This window comes from Physeter macrocephalus, chromosome 4 (genome assembly GCF_002837175.3).
Source record: "Physeter macrocephalus isolate SW-GA chromosome 4, ASM283717v5, whole genome shotgun sequence".
In the NCBI taxonomy this organism is placed as follows: Eukaryota; Metazoa; Chordata; class Mammalia; order Artiodactyla; family Physeteridae; genus Physeter; species Physeter macrocephalus.
In genome coordinates, this window is record NC_041217.1 from 33,492,106 (window position 1) to 33,511,868 (window position 19,763).

The following is a 19,763-nucleotide window of genomic DNA, read 5'->3' on the forward strand; positions in this document are numbered from 1 at the left end:
TTCTATTTCCCAGGAAGGTCACATTCTGAGGTACCAGGGGTTGGGACTTCAAACATATCTTTTTGGGGAACACAATTCAACCCATATCGGGAATCCTTAGGATATAGATGGTAATTCAAGCCATGAGACTAAAGGAGACCACTTTATTAGTCCCTAGGGAGTGAGTAGAAAGATCAAAGACCTAGCCTGAGGAAGGCGACCCTGTAGAGTTGAGGGGATGAGGAGAAACCAGCAAAGGAGACTGGAGAAGGAGCAGCAAGTGAGGTGGGAAGCAAAGTGGGAGCGTGTGGTGTCCTGAAGCCAGGGGAGGAAAGTGTACAAGGAAGAGGGAGGATGACCTGAGTCCAGTGTTGCTGATAGATCAAGAGAGAGGAGGATGGGGAAATGGCCATCTGATTTGACAACAATGGCAGAGGTCATTTGTAACTTTAATAAGCACCGTTTCAGTGGAGTGGAGAACATAAAAGCCTGATTGGTGTGTGCTCATGTGGAAATGGGAGGAGAGGACTTGGGGACAGCAAGTACAGAAAATTCTGTTAACATGTTCAAGGTCTGTCTCTCGACTCTAGCATGGAAGAGTCACAAGAGCAAGGACCTTGGAGTACCCTATTCATCTCTATATCCCAGTGCCTGGCATATTGTGTTTGTTAAACCATGTCAGATATTGTATTTGTCAGTATCTCCTTCAAATGTGGGAGCCCATAATTTTCCAGTTTGGTCATACCAACAAAGAGTAGATAGAAATGATAGGGCTGGACTAGATTTCTCTGGTTCCTTCTAGTTCTAAATTTCTATGATTGTGTAACTTGTTCTATCAACCTCCCTTGTAGTAAAGCAGTAAGTAATTTAATGAGTTGTTTGTTGTTATTTGTTTTGGTAAGCAACTGTTAACTGAAATGGATGGAATAAGTGTTCCATTCATAAATTTAACAAACATGTGCTGAATGCCTACTATGTGTTAGGTGCTGTATATATTGTCCCATTTAATAGATGTGAGAGCAAAGGGTCTGGGCTGGGGTAGGGTGGTCAGAAGAGGTGGTGGAGCCCTCCCAGTACTAACACTCTGAAGGTCCAGGCTGCTCTGATGTGGTTGGTGCTACTATGGTTGCCACTGAGGAGGGAAGAGGCCCTGAGTGCAGGGGTTTGCAGAGTTGCAGCTGCCCGGAACACAGAGCAGCATTCACCAAGGCATAGGCAACCTCTATCTGCTTCACTACTAAGCAGCCCAGGGCAGCCACACAGAACAGCTGTTCAGGCAGCAGGAAGAGGGGAAGATGTGGGTCCACCCTGCCACAGGGCAAACACCCAATTTTCCACCACATTCAGGGCAGGAGGCTTTTGCTACTGTGAACAGCACCTTTGGGTTTTGCTGCATGACCTGTTTTGGCTCAAATAAGGACCTGTGAAGCGGGGCAGGGTTTAGTAGTTGCATTCTAAGGTGAACAGAGGATGGCTCAGAGTATTACAAGACCTGTGGGAGAGGGGCAGAGCCAGGACAAGAATCTAGAGGTCCTGACTCCAAGTGTCTGCCCCAGGAATAATGGAAAGAACTTGGATTCTGTCTTCTGTTCCTGGATTAAATAATCTTCATTTGTTTATGGCTTTCTCCCCATCCCTTCTGAAACAAGGTACCTCAGTTTCCTCACTTGTAAAACAGAGAGAAAAATGCCCTCTTTACAGGGTTCCTCGCAGGATGAAAGGCAAAATGGGCATGAACATGCTTCATAACATATAAAGTGCTCTCCAGATACTTACTATGGTTATAAACTACAAGGCCAAGCTTCCTCTTTCAATTATAGATTAGGATCTCCTACCTGTCTGACTTGGCCCCCTTGTTCCACTTTCCACTCATTTTCTCCGTCCGACCCCCTCCAATAAAGAGAGGAAGTAAGAGAAGAGGAAAGCACGTGCGTCTGATGTGCGGGTTAAGCCTGGCTCTGGGTAACTCAAAGGCTTCGCTGCCCCGGGAATGCTGAGTGGGGCCCTCACGTCCAGAACTACATTTCCCAGCAACCCTTTCGCGGCTCCAGCGGCGGCGGGGGCGAGGCGCATGCGCCGAGCGCGCCCCGCCTCGTCTCGAAGCCGCTCCTGCGAACCGGTTTCGCCTCGGAGAGCCGGCAGATCTCGGCGCTGCAGCCGCGGTGCTTGCTTAGCTGCTTCCCGGGAATCGCAGCGGGCTCAGGTTTGCCTTAGGTCCGGTCAGTGCCATGATCCGCCAGGAGCTCTCCACATCCTACCAAGAGGTACAAGGCAGGGGCGGGGGCGAAAGCAAATTTTCCTGTGAGGCAGAGCGGGTCTCGGGGGTCCGGGCGGCTGGGCTGTGGGGGGCGTCCGGGCAGGCAGAGCCCGCCTCCAAGTAGCGGTGAGTGCTTCGGAGGAGGCGTCCCCGCGTGCTTAGCTGCGGCGGAGCAGGAAGGAAGCGGGACTCCGAGCCTCCTCCGGATGCTGCCTTCGCTTGGCAGAAGGATGGAGCCGGGGCCCCGGAGTCTCGACCCTTAACCATCAGGTGAATGATTAAAGCCTCGTCCGACCCAGGCAGCAGCGCGGTTCGCCGGGCGGACTCCCCCCCCCCCCCCCCCCCCCCCCCCGGGGCCTTGCACCAAGGGGAGAGCCCGCCTCCAAGTAGCGGTGAGTGCTTCGGAGGAGGCGTCCCCGCGTGCTTAGCTGCGGCGGAGCAGGAAGGAAGCGGGACTCCGAGCCTCCTCCGGATGCTGCCTTCGCTTGGCAGAAGGATGGAGCCGGGGCCCCGGAGTCTCGACCCTTAACCATCAGGTGAATGATTAAAGCCTCGTCCGACCCAGGCAGCAGCGCGGTTCGCCGGGCGGACTCCCCCTCCCCCCGCCCCCCACGCTGAGGTTCTTTGCAACAAGTGGAAGCACCCGCGCCTTCCTCCCAGCTGGGCAGAGGCGCGGTGGGCATCAGCCCCCTCCACGCCCAAGGCCTCGTGGCCCCTGCAGCTGCTAACGATAGCGATAATTACAGCTCTTTTTGTTGGCCAACCAAGTTTGAAAATGTGCTTTCACCTACAGAGCTGCTTCTCGCCCCGTTCCGTTTCTCTCTCCACTTTCACCTCCTCCCCCGACTGTACCTCTCACTTTCCAGTTCTTTGTCTCATTCTTGTCTGTCCTGAGCTGCAGGCTGCGGTTCCAGCTCTTCCCTCAGACCAGCTCCTCCTGCCGACTCTTAACTGACACTAGTGAACTGCTCTCCTTCTCCTCCTCTAGGGTCCCAAACCTTGGTCATTTCTAGTTCTCTTCCCTCCCCTGTGTCCCTCACCGTGCTCCCCTCCCTTGGCAAGTTCAGGCAGTTCCATATCCTCAATCCTCAGGTTTGTGTCCCCAAGTCTGCTCTAACCAACTCTCCCTTTGGTGTCTCCCATGCTGGGCAGATTCTTTCGGGGGCCCTGCCTTGATTCCTGAGCATTCCTTTATACATACACCTGATGCTGCTGTTGGTCTACCCAGAACAGTACAAACTTCTTACAAGCTTTCACAGCCCTGCAGCCGTATCTTCTGTTACCTTCGTCATCTCCTCACCCACCTAGGTTCTGGCCACACTGGAAATTCACCGATTAAAAACGTGCTCTTGCTATGCCTATGCTCACACCATTTCTTCTTCTTTAACCCCTTCTCAAACTCCTTTGGTTAAAATTCCCCCCATTGTGCAAGCAGGGATCTCAAATCTCACATGCTCCTTAGGGGTCTCACTTCCCAGACGAGTCTATCATTCTGCCAGTCCTTCTCATGTGAACTGCTGCTGTCTTGATCAATACTGATCAATATTGATGTACATTTCTCCCTTTGTTAAATGATACTGTGTGGAGTATATAAAGCAGATGCCTTAGCCCCATAGTAGATGGGGAAGCTAAGCTGAAGACAGATGAGATCTGCCTGAGGCTTGCCATTTTGTAGTGTGGGATCTGGGCTAGAATCTGACTTTGGGACAAATTTCTGTATTTCTCCTACCATTTCCTTTGTCCAAAAGGAGCCTGATGGATTTTAACCAGTGCTGTGGATTCTGTGGCCCCTAGATTCTGTACCCGAGGCAGCGGGGGAATCCTGGGAAATGAGTTGTGTCTTTCCTTGACTCTGAAAGTTTTCAGGTTTGTAGGGAATAGAGCATAGTGGGTAGATACCAGGACTTTTAAGTCAAAAAGCCCGCATTCCTATCCTGCCTCGCCTCTTGCCATTTGTGTGACTTTTGTCAAGTTACTTAACTTCTCTGAGCCTCAAGTTTCTTCATCTGCAAAATGAAGGTAATGATAGTCCCTATCTCACAGGGCTCTGAGGATTAGATGAGTTGGTCTGTGAAAGTGCTCAGCTCAGTGCCTGGCAGTCGTGACCCCTCAGTGAATGCTAGTTTTTATTAACAGGGTGTGGGCGGCTCCTGCTTCTGGGGAGCTTTGGGGTCCTGGTTTACAGGACCATGTCCCTCACCATTCACACACAACCTGCATTATCTCCTTACCTAGCAGGGCTCCTAAAATGTTTATTAAAATATAGGCAGTTATCCTGCTTGCAGGGATAAGGCCAAGGGTGGATTCAGTTTCCGTTGGTGGAAGACACTGGAAGGACCCCCTCCCCTTACTTTCTTTAGTGGCCCGTTCTGAAGTCCCTGTCTCTCACCTTCTTCAGAAGAAGGAGGCCTCCTGAATCTTGTATGGGTCACTCTGAGAGTGGACCTAGCTCCGAGTTAGGTTTCTTTGCTGGGGGGAGATTTTGGTTTTGCAGGATGGGGCATTTGAGAATTTGGCCAGGGCTGGGCAAGGAGGTGGGTTTATTATGGCTGCAGGTAGTCAGGAGGGGAACTGGGTTAGGAGTGTGTTAGGGTTAGGCTGAACCTGTGCGAGGCTTGGATCAGAGAACGCTGGGCCTTCCCAGGACTAACATCCTCCTTGCCCTTTGGCTAGCAAAAGGGAAAGAGCCCTGGGGACCTCTTGATCTGTGTTCCTTCCCACTGTGGGCCTGTGTTTCATGGTGTCATCTTTCACGTGTTGGTTTTCTTTTCTTTTGGGCTTCAGGGCTTTAAACTAGAGGCTTTACCTGATGCTAAAGGGGAGGAACAATAAAAACGCAGACGTAGAGAATGGACTTGAGGACACAGGGAGGGGGAAGGGTAGTTGGGATGAAGTGAGAGAGTGGCATGGACATATATACACTACCAAATGTAAAATAGAGAGCTAGTGGGAAGCAGCCACATAGCACAGGGAGATCAGCTCAGTGCTTTGTGACCACCTAGAGGGGTGGGATGGAGGGGTGGAAGGGAGACGCAAGAGGGAGGAGATATGGGGATATATGTATATGTATAGCTGATTCACTTTGTTATATAGCAGAAATTAACACAACAATGTAAAGCAATTATACGCCAATAAAGATATTAAAAATAAATAAAGGGCAGGAGCAGAGGCATGGAGAAGGAGATGGAAGAATATTAGATACGTAAGAGCTTTGTTTTAACTCAAGTTTCTTAGAGATGAATTTTTAATGATGTCCTGCAACCTTAAGTGTTGACCCTGTGAGCCTAAGAAAATACTTGGGAAGTCTATCCCCTCCCTCACCTCCCAATCCAGTGAGATAGGTCCTCCGCTAAACTCTGGTCTTGGTGTTTCTTGCTTTTCTCCTTAATGCTGCGGAACCTTGTTGGTTATCATTGTATCATTGTCCCAGTTTGACAGGTGAGAACGCTGATGAAGTGAGGTGGAGGTTGCCTGCTATTAGGCTGCTAATTAGCACCTGTCTCTGGGTGGTCTGCCCTCCCCACTTTGTTCCGCCGGTTGCAGCCTGAGTTGGTGGGCTTTAGGTCTGGCACCAACGTCTGTCCCCTCTGCTCCCTCAGCAGACTCTAAGCTTGCATTTCCTCCTTCTTCGGGAAGTGATTAAGAGCATGGGTTTTGGAACTAGATAACTTGGATTTTGCTCTTGGCTCTATGGCCATGGAAAGTATTGTGGTTGAATTATCTTCCCCAAAAAGGTATGTTGAAGTCCTAACCCCCAGCACCTCAGAAAGTGACCTTATAGAAGTTATTTGAATTTTCTGAGCTTCAGTGTGCTGATCTGTAGAATTGGTATAACATACCCTATATCATGTGATTTCTTTTTTTTTTTTTTGTTGACATTAAAGTGAATTTGAATTTTCTGAGCTTCAGTGTGCTGATCTGTAGAATTGGTATAACATACCCTATATCATGTGATTTCTTTTTTTTTTTTTTTTTTTGATGACAGTTAAGTGAGAAACAGCTTCTGCTTTCTTATTCTAGTCCAGAAGAGCAAAGCTGATGTAGCTGACTTCCTTGCCCTCTTTGTTTCTCCCTTTAGCTGAGTGAGGAGTTGGATCAGGTGGTTGAGAACTCAGACCAGGCGGACGAGCGGGAAAAGGAGGTGGTCAAAGTCCAGGGTCCAGGGATCTTACCAGGTAAGTGGGTTCAGCGCTGGGGATGGAAGTGCTGGCAAACGGTGCTGAGCCACTGCTGCAGCTGGAGGCCCCAGTCCAGGCTCCTCGCCAGCTGGGGACCTGTGTCGGAGGCGCAGCCCCTGCCTGGTGTCGGATCTCAAGTATTGCCCTCGTTTTAGACCTATACATATTTAACCAGCCTTGGGACAGAGGATGTGTCCAAGCCAGCATCTGCTCTTTTCTGTCCTCTATTTTGAGCCAGATCCTGAGGCCAGGCCATCGGATACAACGACAAGAGCTTTGGGTCTCTGTTTTTGTGTTCCTTTTTCCCAGGGATGCTGTCAGCAGTTGAGCCTCTAATACCTGGGTCGCTTCCCAGGGCACTCTGGGTGATTATCCGATAGGTCTCATCCCTGGACATCAGGCCTCTCCAGTTTTGTCACCCAACTGGGTGGTCCCATCAGTAAGGTGGCATCTTGTAGAGACTTGCAGGAATGTTTGATACTGTCAACCACTTCTTCACCCCGGATACGCTCTGCTCCCTTAGCTTCCGTGATGTGACACTTTACTTCTCAGGTCACTCCTTCCAGCCTCCTTTGCAGTCACCCTCCAGCTCTTGGGTGTTAAATGTTTCTCAGAGGCCCCCTTCTCTCAGGCTCTGGCAGGTGACCTCACTCAGGCCCCCTCCCCTGCTTTAGTCAGTGTCTGCTCACACGTGACTGCCGTGGTTATATCTCTGGCCTAGAGGTTACCTGTTCGCATATCCTGTGTATCCAGATTCCCGGATGGTGGCTCTGCCAGGATGTCCCAAAGGTCCCCTGAACTCCACATGTCCAGAATTGACCTCGTGGTCTCCCCACTGCCAGCTTCGCCCTCTTCCAGTGTCTCCTGTTTCCAGGAATGGTACCATCACCACCCAGTTGAACCCGAAAGTCATTTGTTTTTCCTTCCTTCCCTGCTTCCCCTTTTTCACTGCCCCTCAGGCATGCTGGCCTTCTTTTACTTTAGGCCTCCCTCCCACCACTGGGCCTTTTTGTAGTTTTATTCCTCTGCCTGGAATTCTCTTCCGTCTGTCACCCTGTTAATGCGTAATCATCCTTCAGCTCTCAGCTCACTCATTTTTTCCCTGCGAAGCCTTCTCTGACCTCCTGGCTAGATCACCTCCCCCATCATTCGTAGCCTACACATCTCTCCCTTGCAGCTGTTGCTGATGGAATGGTATATGTGTTTGCCTGACTGATTAACGTCTGTCTGTTCTACTAGACTGTAAACACCAGGGTGGAGACAGTCCCTTTTGCTCCCCATTCAGCCCTGGCCATGCAATAACGATTCATTGAGTGAATGAATGAGTGAGTGAATGAATGAATGGAGTCCCAGACTGACTCCAGCTTCTTGGGTGGATTGAGGGAGGTGGGCTTCTGCTCTTCTGGATTCCCATATTTGTAGAGGAGGGGAATGGGATAGGAAATTCTGTGATTGTGCCTAATCCTTAGAGAGGACTTTGTAGAAGGAAGGCGGCAGGAAGGGCAGCTAATGTTTACTGACTGCCAGGCTCTGTCATCCCCATTGCCCATTTACTTCTCATAGCAACCCTGGGACGCGGTCATCCTCCTGATTCCAGATGAGGCCCTGAGGCTCAGAGAGGCTAAGTGAAGTGTGGGAAGATCACGTAGCTGGTCAACAGACAGACTGGATCAAGCTCTGTCTGACCCCAGACTCTTTCTACTGCACCCATGATTTTTTAAAAATATCTTAAGCATCCTTCTATTAAAGCCCAATGTGTAAAAGGTCGTAGCATGACTACCCTCACTCTGACTCTAGGCATTTGCCTCTGAAGCCCTAAGGTCCCAGGGAGAACTGTTCAAAAGCCCTGTATGTTAGTTTCTATTGTGTCTGTAACAAGTTAACACAAACTTAGTGACTTAAACAGCTCAGATTTATTATCTGAGAGTCCTGGAGATCAGAAGGCCAAAATGGGTCTCACTGGGCTAAAATTAAGGTGTCGGCAGGCGAATTCCTATCTGGAGTCTCCAGGAAAAAATCCATTTTAGTGCCTTTTCCGGCTTCTCGAGGCTGCCTGCCTTCCTTGGCTCATGTCTCTTCTTCCGTCTTCAGGTCTTTCTCACATCTCCTCGTTCTGCCTCCCTCTTCCATGTTTAAAGAGCCCTTGTGATTACATTGGGCCCATCCAGATAATCCAGAATAATCTTCCTGTTTTAAGGTCAGATGATTAGTAACTTTGATCCCATCTTTGCCGTGTAACTTGACATATTTATAGGCTCCAAGATTTAAGATGTGGACATCTTTTGTGGGCCATTATTCTGCCTATTGCACCCTGCACTGCCCTCTTGCCCCCAGTCAGAAGAGAATAGATGGTGACAGCAGGAAGAGGAGGGAGGCCAGACTTGGAAAGATGAAGTTTCCTGTTGTGTTTCCTTTTATAGATAAATGCCAGGCAAATTAGGAAGTGGCCATGATGACCTTCGACCTTGGCAGCCTCTCTTTTGCCTCAGATTCCTGGGGCCTCAAAGCCTGAGATCAGTCAGAGCAGGCAGCCAGACCTCAGGCAGAGCAAATTTTGGGTAGTTCCTTTGGCTGGCAAAGAGCCTTCCCTGCTTTTGGGGAAACTCTCCTGGGCGCATCTCCTGTTTAGACCGTAGACAATCCAGTGCTCAGAAGCCCATTTGGCTGGTCTCAGTAGTGACTTGGCCCAAATTTGATGACCTGGTATACAACTTTCAGAGCTCATTTCCTGCCTCTGAGTCCCCTAAGAATAATAAAAATAATGGTAATGACAGCAGCCACCAATGATTAGGCGCTTTCCTCTACTAGGCCTGGGTAGGGCTTTTTCTATATACTTTATCCTGTAATCTAACCAGCAACCCTCTGAGGGAGGCGGTTAGTCCTGGTTTATAGACAGAAACCTGGGGCACAGAGAGGTTAAGTACTGTGCTCAGAGTAAAAGAGTAGCAGGGCTCAAATTGAACCCAGGGCTGTCTCTGAACGTATTCTGACTCTGGCTCAGTTGTTCCTGGATGAGATGCTTTCTTGTTCCAAAATCCTCCCCTTCCTCCACCAGAGTCACTCATGGATTCCTTCACCTTTATGCCCAATACTAAAACCACGAAGACGGTGAGTGAGGCATGGCCTACTTCTGGGAACTCAGGCCATGTGGAGAGAGAAGGCAGGTTACCCAAAGAAGAACTTGCCCTCCTTCTACACAGCCTGCCCTGAGCTACCTAATGGGGTCTTTTTCTCCCTGTTACCTGCTTTCTAGTATTCAGTACTTTTCCTTTGTAGCATTTAGCACAGCTGAGAGTGTCCATTTATTGACTATAATTCTTTCGTTAATTGTGTCAGCCTGTAGGCCCTGCCCCTGAGTTTGGTGAGGCACAAAGGTTTGTCCCCTCCCTACCCCCATTGTAACTCCAGTGCCTGGTAGAGTGCCTGGCCCTCTGTAGGTACCCAGTGTGCACTGGTGCCCTGGGAGAGGGAGGTGGGGATTTGGAGCAGGAAGGCATCTCATGTAAGCCAACTTGAATGAATGAATGAGGGCTAAAGAAATGCTAGAGACAGGTGCCTCAGGAGTGAACGAAGGAGGGCTGGTTGGTGAAGGAAGTGGGGTTAATCTGAAGGAGGGTGATATATGGGTGAAAAAGAAGGGCTGGCCAGGGAGGAGGGGTGTGTGCGCCAACACGTGGAGATGGGAATGACAATAGGGTGTTTCAGAATCGGTGGGTGGCACAGTGGTTGGAGCAGAGGGTTGGTAGGAGAAGCAGAGAGAGGTGAAGTAGGAAAGCTCAGCTGGGTCGGACTAGGGGTGGTTTTGAGTGTCGGGGTTTGGACTTTCTCTAGGGGGCAGGCAGTATTTAAAGGGATTGGAGCGGAGCACGAAGAGGAGTGAAGTGGGCATGTTAGGAAGATCAGTGTGGCAGGCTGTGGGCCTGGATTAAGGTGAAGCGAGAAAACTGTGCCACGTCACAGGCTGAAGGCTGATGTGATAGGCCTCTTTGAGGTAGGGGAGGGGGAGAAGAAAGAACCAAAGAAGACTCTGAGGTTTGAAGCCAGGTGAGTGGGAGAATAATACCATACAGAGACAGAGTCCGGAGGGGCAGGTGGCTGGAAGAGAAGATGCTCGTCTGCGGTGCACACACCACGCTTCAGTTGGTGTGGTGGGTCAGGTTAGAGATGGCCTAGAGGCAGTGAGAGGTGTAGGATTGACCGGAGAGAGGACCCGTAGTGGGTGGTTTAGGGGCCTGGAAGAAAGCCAGGCACACAGAGTGTGGAATGAGCAGGAGAGGGTCATGGAGACTGAGCCTCGGAGGATGTCCACACTTGGAGGCCAGAAGAGGAGGTGGAGCTGGAGTTGAATGCAGGGCCTGGACCTAAGAGTAGCAAGACAGGAAGACAGTATGAGGCTGCTGAGCATTTAGCAGCTGAGGTTCGAGTTAAGCACCTAGCGCCCAGGATTATGTTCCCAATGTTACTCTGTGAGATAAAGAATTCCATACCATAATGTGGTAAAAGCCTCAGTCTGTTCGTTGCCTCTCTATCAGGTTTTTAAAGTGAATATATTTTGTAGTTTTTAAAATATTCACAAGGTGTATAACCATAACCACTATCTAATTACAGAACATTGTCATTACCCAAAAAGAAACTCCATACCATAATGTGGTAAAAGCCTCAGTCTGTTCGTTGCCTCTCTATCAGGTGAAGCACAACCACTTACTATTCTTTTCAAAGGGAGAGATGAGACCAGACATGCTAATTGAATATGCAGTTTATTACATCAGAGGTGTAATCACATTGAGGAAAACAGTTAATTAGTCATTATAATCAGTTCTCCATGGAAACAGTTGTATATTAATAGAGTAGACAAAGATAAGCAACCAAAGGAAAAATAGGTAAATTGGACCTCATCGAAATGAAAAACTTTTGTGCATCAAAGGATACTATCAAGAAAGTGAAAAGATAGCCCGCAGGATGGGAGAAATTTTCAAATCATATATCTGATAAGGGACTTGTATTTAGAATATATAAATAACTCTTACACTCAATAATAAAAAGACAACCCAATTAAAAAATGGGCAAAGAATCTGAGTAATGTTTCTTCAAAGAAGATATCCAAATGACCGATAAACACATGAAGAGATGCTCAACATCATTAGTCATCAGGGAAAGGCAAATCTAAACCACAGTGAGATACCACTTCCTACCTACAAGGATGGCTACAATCAATAAGATGATGATTAACAAGTTTTGGTGAGGATATAGAGAAATTAGAACCCCCATACGTTGCTTGTGGGAATGTAAAATGGTACAGCTACTGTGAAAAATAGTCTGGCAGTTCCTCAAAAGGTTAAATATAGAGTTACCATATGACCCAGCAGTTCTACTCCTAGGTATATACCCAAGAGAAATGAAAACTTATGTCCACACAAAAACTTGTAACGAATGTTCATAGCAGCATTACTCATGATAGACAAAACGTAGAAACAACACAAATGTCCATCAACTGATGAATGGATAAATAAGTATGTTCACAGAATGGAATATTATTGTTCAATAAAAAGGAATGAAGAGCTGGTACATGCTTCAACATGGACGAATCTTGAAAACATGTGAAGTGAAAGAAGTCAGACACAAAAGGTCACATATTCTATGATTCCATTTATGTGACTTGCCTAGCATAGGTAAATCCATAGAAAGAGAAAGTATTGGGTTGGCCAGAAAATGCCTTCGGTTTTTAAGTAAAAATAAAAGACGTTTTTCATTTTCACCAAGAACTTTATTGAATAATGTATTCGCCCTTTTGTGCCACTACCTTCTGCCATTTTTCAGGCACCTTCATAATTCTACATTCCCAAAACTTTTTATCTTTTTGAGCAAGGAACGGTTCTAGGTGCCTTTTACAGTCTTCCAGGGAATTGAAAATTTTCCCATTAAGAGAATTTTGTAAAGACTGAAATAAATGGAAATTCGAAGGTGCAATGTCTGTTGAATACGGCACATGAATCAGAACTTCCCAGCCAAACTGTAACAATTTTTGCTTGGTCATCAAAGAAACATGCTGTCTTGCGTTATCCTGTTGGAAGATTATGTGTTTTCTGTTGACTAATTCCAGATGCTTTTCCACGAGTTCTGCTTTCAGTTGGTCTAATTGGAGCAGTAGTTGTTGGAATTAATCATTCGGTTTTCCAGAAGGAGCTCATAGTACAGGACTCCCTTCCAATCACACTGTATACACAACATCACCTTATTTGGATGAAGACCGGCCTTTGGTTTGGTTGGTGGTGGTTCCTTTCGCTTGCCCCGTGATCTCTTCCATTCCACATTATTGTACAATATCCACTTTTCATCGCCCATCACAGTTTGTTTTAAAAACGGAACATTTGGGACTTCCCTCATGGTCCAGTGGCAAAGAATCCGCCTTACAATGCAGGGGATGCAGGTTCGATCCCTGGTCAGGGAACTAAGATCCCACATGCTGCGGGGCAACTACACCTGTGTGCCGCAACTACTGAGCTGGCGCGCCTCAACTAGAGCCTGCGTGCAGCAAACTACAGAGCCCGTGCACTCTGGAACCCGTGCGCCACAACTACAGAGGCCTCGCGCCCTGGAGCTTATACGCCATAACTAGAGAAGAGAAAACCCGCAGGCCACAACTAAAGAGAAGCCCGCGCACTGCAACGAAGAGACTGCATGCTGCAACTAAGGCCTGATGCAGCCAAAAATAAATAAATAAGTAATAAATCTTAAAAAAAAAAGCAGAACATTTTCATTACATTAGAGAATCATGTGTGGAAATATGATCAAGGTTTTTTTGGCTCAACTTATGTGGAACCCAAACATCAAAGCGATTAACATAACCAAGCTGGTGCAAATGATTTTCAATGCTTGATTTGGATATTCTGAGTATGTCAGCTATCTTCAGCATGGTATGACATTGATTGTTCTCAATTAATGTCTCAATTTGATTGCTGTCAACTTCAACTGGTCTCCCCAACCGTGGAGCATCCTCCAGCAAGAAATCACCAACACAATACTTTGCAAACCACTTTTGACATGTTCAATCAGTCATAGCACCCTCTCCATACACTGCACAAATCTTTTTTTGCATTTCGGTTGTGTTTTTACCTTTCTTGAAATAATAAAGCATAATATGCTGAAATTGTTGCTCTTTTCCTTCCATCTTCAATATTAGAATGACTACACAGAAATTCACAAATTTTGATAAGTCTTTTTTAAATGCACGCTGGTATGACAGCTCTCACATACAATCTAACAAAATTGTTTTGAACGAAGTTAAGGACAACTAAGTGCTACCAGAGCCATCTTATGGAAAAAACTGAAAGAAACTTTTGATCGACCCATATTCAATTAGCATGTCTGGTCTCATCTCTCCCTTTGAAAGGAATAGTAAGTGGTTGTGCTTCACCTGATAGAGAGGCAACGAACAGACTGAGGCTTTTACCACATTATGGTATGGAGTTTCTTTTTGGGTAATGACAATGTTCTGTAATTAGATAGTGGTTATGGTTATACACCTTGTGAATATTTTAAAAACTACAAAATATATTCACTTTAAAAAGGTAAATTTTATGGTATGTAAATTATATCTCACAGAAAAACCAAAACAAAATTAAAACAACAAACCCACCACATCACTAAAAAGAAAAAAAGATAAAGAAGTCATTTCTTCTTCACAATCTGAATGCATCTTAGCCCAGTGCTCTCTGCAAGGTAGAGTTTTTCAGGGTTGCAGTAATCAGCCAGTTTCCTTTCCTGTAAATAAAGGTCTCACAATGTTTTACATATCCTCTTAATGGCCTGACTTACATTCTGGGGCAAGTTTGGGTCTTTGAAGCAATTCTGTCATGGGTTTTATAAAACTCATAAATTACCTTTCCCAAGAAAATCTTGTGCATTATTTTTCTCTTCTACTACTGTGACTTTGCATATATATAAAGGATGTATACTTTTAAAATACATTCATCCTGCTTGCCACAAAAAAAGCCAGAGTTTGGTTTTTCTGACTGCAGAGTGCGTGAGACATTTTCTCAAATATCCAGCACCTTTCTAAAAGAATGGTAAAATGAAACGGTGTCTACTTTTAGAATTGGAGTGTCACATATAGCACATGTGGATGATAAACAATTCTACAGTGTTTTATTTACGTTACATGCCAATTTGTGGATCAGTGAAGGGCCTGTGAAGAGGCTAAACCTGGCTTCTGTGAATGAAACAGAAGAAACTCTGGGCCCGTGTTCCCACGAGAGTAATTTGTCCAGGTACCCCTGCCAAACAAATGCAGGTGGTGCAGTTGTCATGTGACCTTTTTGTTAAATTAGTTTTTGCCTTAAATTTTTTGCCTTTTTGCCTTAAATTAGTTTTTTTTTTGAAGTTTCGAGAATAAGTAGGGAGAAAGTCATCTCTTTCCCTAACCAAAGGCATCATGAAGGCAGAACATTTCAAATCATGTTGTTCTGGCTGTGATAGAGGAGGCACTTGCCCACAGATGCCTGTCATTGTTCATCTTCATCATGTTGTGCAGCCCAGACGTAATATGCAGTTTACCTTAAAAATGTTCTGCTTGTTTTGAAGTTATGTTTTTTCAATCAGATCTTCTTTTAATCATCATTAGTAACTGAATCTTAAGGACTAATGTTTACTATCGTGTAGCGGAAGAGCATGCACTAGGAGTCAGGACTCTAGGACCCTCATTCTGTGCCAGTTGTTGACTGTGGGACCAGGATCACTGCACAAGGAATGGGGTTGGACCAGATAGCCTTTCAGGTCACTACCGACTCTCAAAAATTCTATTCAGATGTTACACACCAATTCAGTCATTTGAAGTTCCTTCACTTTTATCTTGTGATCTTTTCAAGTCCCCTTAGAACGTAGCAACCTGAAACCTATTGCCACTGCAGTTATGAGCAGCTCATGACAGTGAATATGCTTTTACCTGCCATGTTTTGAAGGGAACCTGTGGTCTCACATGGACCATGGGGGCTGGGAGTGCCTTCCAAGCAAAACAGCTATGGGTAGCTCCCTGTGCACAAACCACCATACTTTGGGTCCTGTGGCCTTGCAGCCAGGCTACATGTGACTGATCAGGGATCAGCACCAGAGCTAAGGGAAGCCATCTACAGGCTGGGTCTGGAGAAGGGCAGTGTCTTGTGATGTGCCTAATGGGGTACCCTATACAGGATACTCTCCAGGAGGGGGTCTGCATGCAAAACTCAGAGAGAGGGACTTCAAGAGTAAAGTGGAGCAGGGTCATGAGAGGAACACAGCAGGAAGGCAGGTGGCAGAGCTGTGAGGGTGCAGAAATGGACACAGTCCCACTACGGACTTAATAAACAATAAGCAGCCAAAGTAGAATCAGAGACAAAGCAAGTTGAAAATATGAATTGCTTTAATTCCCTTTGGAGAACTAGAGCTGCTTTGTACCTTGGCTTCACTCTCAGCTACCCAAGGTATTTCCTTGGGGCTTCCTGGTTCCTCTTAGAGTAAACATCCATTGTCAGCAGTAACTTGTTCTTCACAGCCTGAAGGAACCACACAGACACTTCTGGGAATTGGCATTCCTGTAAAGTAAGAATTTTCTAAACTATTTTACCAGAAATAATAAGGCACACCAGTTGGTTTATAGTTTTATGTGCCTGAAATACACTAGTATTCTCTGACCAATTCAGGGTAGCTAGTAAGCATTGTAAGACTTAGTTCATCTGTTATTTGGGTTATTCATTCATTTAACAGACATGGAAACATTACATGACTACTATATGAAAGACACTGTGTTCTGCCCCACCTCCATTTTATCTTCAGCATATATTTTTTCTAGTTAATTATTATGAGATTGTCATTCCATGCTTTTCATCTTTGTTATCTTCATCATTGAGGGCTTCATTTTTTGAGGGGTAGTGGGTACGTTCTGGGTCTCCAATAACAGTAATTCATTGAGCAGGCACTCTATAGTGCATTTTACAACAATCTCTCATTTGCTTCTCTCAGAAATCATAGAAAATTGAAATGATTATTTCCTTTTCACATGAAGAAAGTTATCCTTAGGAGCATTAAGTAACTGTCCTGGGTCACAGAGTAGTTATATTTAGTAGCAGAGCTGGGGCTGGAGACCAAGCTCTTACTCTACCACTGGCCTAGATATCTGGTCTTTCAGTTCGCAAAACAAATGAATAATGAACACCAAATTATTTCTTCCTCAAAATCCTCCTGGTGCTTTAGGGACAGGGCTAATGCAACCTCCTCCACAAAGCCTTTGCTGATCTCTGCCCTTAGCCCTGCACTCCCCATTCATCCCTCCAAGAAAAGGAAATCTCACATTTTACATCTTCACATCCTTCTGAATCCTGTAGCACTTGTAGCACAAACCATCAATCCTTCTCTCTTGGTATCTCCCTGAAGCACCTAGCACAAAGTGTTGCATGTAGAGTTGATGCTTGATGTATGTTTGTAGAAGTAAAGAATGAATGATTTCCTTCTCTGTGTCAACCTAGGACATTTAAAAGTTCTGTGCTCCTCTTGCTTTTGTGCTTTTAAATAAAAGAAAATGAAATAATTATGAGCAAATACTCTTGTGTCTTTGTATTTAAAGTCCATCTCTTATAGACATCATTTGGTTGGATCTAGTTTTTAATCCAGGCTGACAGTCTCTGCCTTTTAATTGGAGTGTTTAGCCCATTTACAGTTACAGTAATTATTGATATGGTTGTATTTGGTTCTACCATTTTGCTGTTTTCTATTTGTCTTATATGTTGTTTCTCTGTTCCTTCTTTCCCAAAAGTTAGAAAACCTTACAGTATTGTTGTATAATTTTTGCTTTAGATAGCCTAAAATTTTAAAAATATGTAAATAGCTTTTTATATTTACCTACCTATTTAACATTTCCAGGGATCTTTATTCCTTCCTATACATCTGAGTGTTACCATCTAGTGTCATTTCAGAATTTTCTTTAGCGTGCATTGTAGTGCAAGTCTGTTGGTGATGAATTCTCTAAGCTTTTGTGTTTGAAAATAACCTTATCCCCTTCATTTTTGAAGGTTAGTTTTGCTGGAATTGTAAAATTCTCAGTTGACAGAATTTTTTTTCTTTCAGTACTTTAAAGATGTTCCATTGTCTTTTGACCTTCATTATTTCTGATCAAAAGTTAACCTGTCGTTAGATATAATTTCCTGTATGTAATATGCCTTTTTTTTTTTCCTGACTGCTTTCAACATTTTTCTCTTACCTTTGCGTTGGTTGTTTGACTATGATTTGCGTAGGATTGGTTTTCTTATTTATACTGCTTGGCATGTATTGAGCTTCTTGGATCTATAAATTGATGTTTTTCCTCCAGTTTTGGGAAGTTTGGGCCATTATTTTTTCAAATATTTTTTGTGATCCATTTTCTCTCTTCAGTTACCTGTTGTTAGACTGCTAGATATTGTCCCACAGTTGTCTAGGCTCTGTTAGTTTTTTTCTTTGATCTTTTTTTTTTTTTTTTTTTTTTTAGATTGGATAATTTCTGTTCATTTAACTTCAACTACACTGGGTTTTTTCTCTTGTCATCTTTTGCTGTTAAAGACTATGCTGTGAGTTTTTCATTTTATTTATTTTTCTTTTCAGCTCTAGAATTCCCATTGGTTCTTTTCTACAGTTTCAGATTCTCTATTTCCCCTCTGTTCATTCCTTATCCTTAACATTTTCTTTTAAATCCTTAAAGTGCTGTAAAATTCCTGTCTGCTAATTGCAACATTTGGGGTCATCTTGGCATTGGTTTCTATATACTGCTTTTTTCCTTGAGTATGGGTCACATTTTCTTGTTTCTGTGCATGTCTGGTGATTTTTTTTTTTTTTTTTTTTTTGTGGTATGCAGGCCTCCCTTTGCTGTGGCCTCTCCCGTTGCGGAGCACAGGCTCCGGACGCTCAGGCTCAGCGGCCATGGCTCACGGGCCCAGCCGCTCCGCGGCATGTGGGATCTTCCCAGACCGGGGCGCGAACCCGGTTCCCCTGCATCGGCAGGCGGACGCACAACCACTGCGCCACCAGGGAAGCCCTGTCTGGTGATTTTTTAATTGAACACTAGACGTTATTAATGACACGTTATAGAGGTTCTGGATTCTCTTATGATCCTCTGAAGAACTTTTGTCTTAGCAGATAGTTAAAATGACAAGACTCAAGTTCTAATCTATGTTCCTTGCATTAGCAGCAGCTGAAATCTCCACTCAGATCTTTTGGTTTCCAGCTGCTGCTTTTTTGCTGGCCCTCCTGGTGGCTCCAGTCAAGAAGTTGAGCATATTTCATTTGCAGATTTGGGAGTTGACTACCCTATGTGGCTCTCTCCCTTTCAGGTTTCCCCCTAACTTTCTCGGACTGCTCTGCCAGCCTTGAACTCTGTCCACTGTCACCCCCTCATGTGACTTTTTCTCTGTGTGTATGCATTGTTGGTGTCTCTCCCTCTTCTTCTTCTTTTTTTGGTGTGCGGGGGTGGAATACAGTGAATTTGCAATGTTGTGTTAGTTTCGAGTGTATAGCAGAGTGATTCAGTTTTATATATATGTTTTTTTATTTACTCTTTTTCAGATTCTTTTCCATTATTACAAGATATTGAGTATAGTTCCCTGTGCTACACAGTAGGTCCTTGTTGTTTACCTATTTTATATATAGTAGTGTGTATATGTTAATCCCAAACTTCTACTTTATCTCACCCCACACCCCCTCCAGTATCGCCTTTGGTAACCTAAGTTTGTTTTCTGTGTCAGTGGCTCTATTTCTGTTTTGTAAATAAGTTCATTTGTATCGTTTTTTTAGATTCCACATATAAGTGATATTCCATGATATTTGTCTTTCTCTGATTTACTTCACTTAATATGATAATCTCTAGATTCATTCATGTTGCTGCAGATGGCATTATTTCATTCTTCTTTATGGCTGAGTAGTATTCCATTGTGTGTGTATGTATGTGTGTGTGTATATATATATATATATATATATATATATACCACATCTTTTTTATTCATTCATCTGTTGATTGGACACTTAGGTTGCTTCCATGTCTTGGCTACTGTAAATAGTGCTGCTGTGAACATTGGGATGCATATATCTTTTCAAATTAGAGTTTTCTCCAGATATATGCCCAGGAGTGGAATTGCAGGATGATATGGTAATTCTATTTTTAGTTTTTTAAGGAACCTCCATACTGTTCTCCATAGTGGCTGCACCAATTTACATTCCTACGAATAGTGTAGGCGGGATCCCTTTTCTCTACACCCTCTCCGGCATTTATTATTTGTAGACTTTTTAATGATGGCCATTCTGACTGGTGTGAGGTGATACCTCATTGTAGTTTTGATTTACATTTCTCTAATAAT

At 44.8% G+C, this 19,763-nt stretch overlaps 1 protein-coding gene across 4 annotated transcripts in view; it reads left to right on the forward strand.

The window, feature by feature from the left end:
* The first annotated feature begins 2,079 nt into the window (after positions 1-2,079).
* PACC1 (proton activated chloride channel 1) overlaps positions 2,080-19,763 on the forward strand; it is a 48,694-nt gene continuing 31,010 nt past the window's right edge. For all 4 annotated transcript variants that reach the window (XM_055084095.1, XM_055084094.1, XM_055084092.1 and 1 more), the window contains exons 1-2: positions 2,080-2,243; positions 6,315-6,411. In XM_055084095.1, coding sequence (XP_054940070.1) covers positions 2,208-2,243; positions 6,315-6,411 — 133 coding nt within the window. In that variant the 5' untranslated portion in view covers positions 2,080-2,207. The remainder of the gene's footprint in view (positions 2,244-6,314; positions 6,412-19,763) is intronic.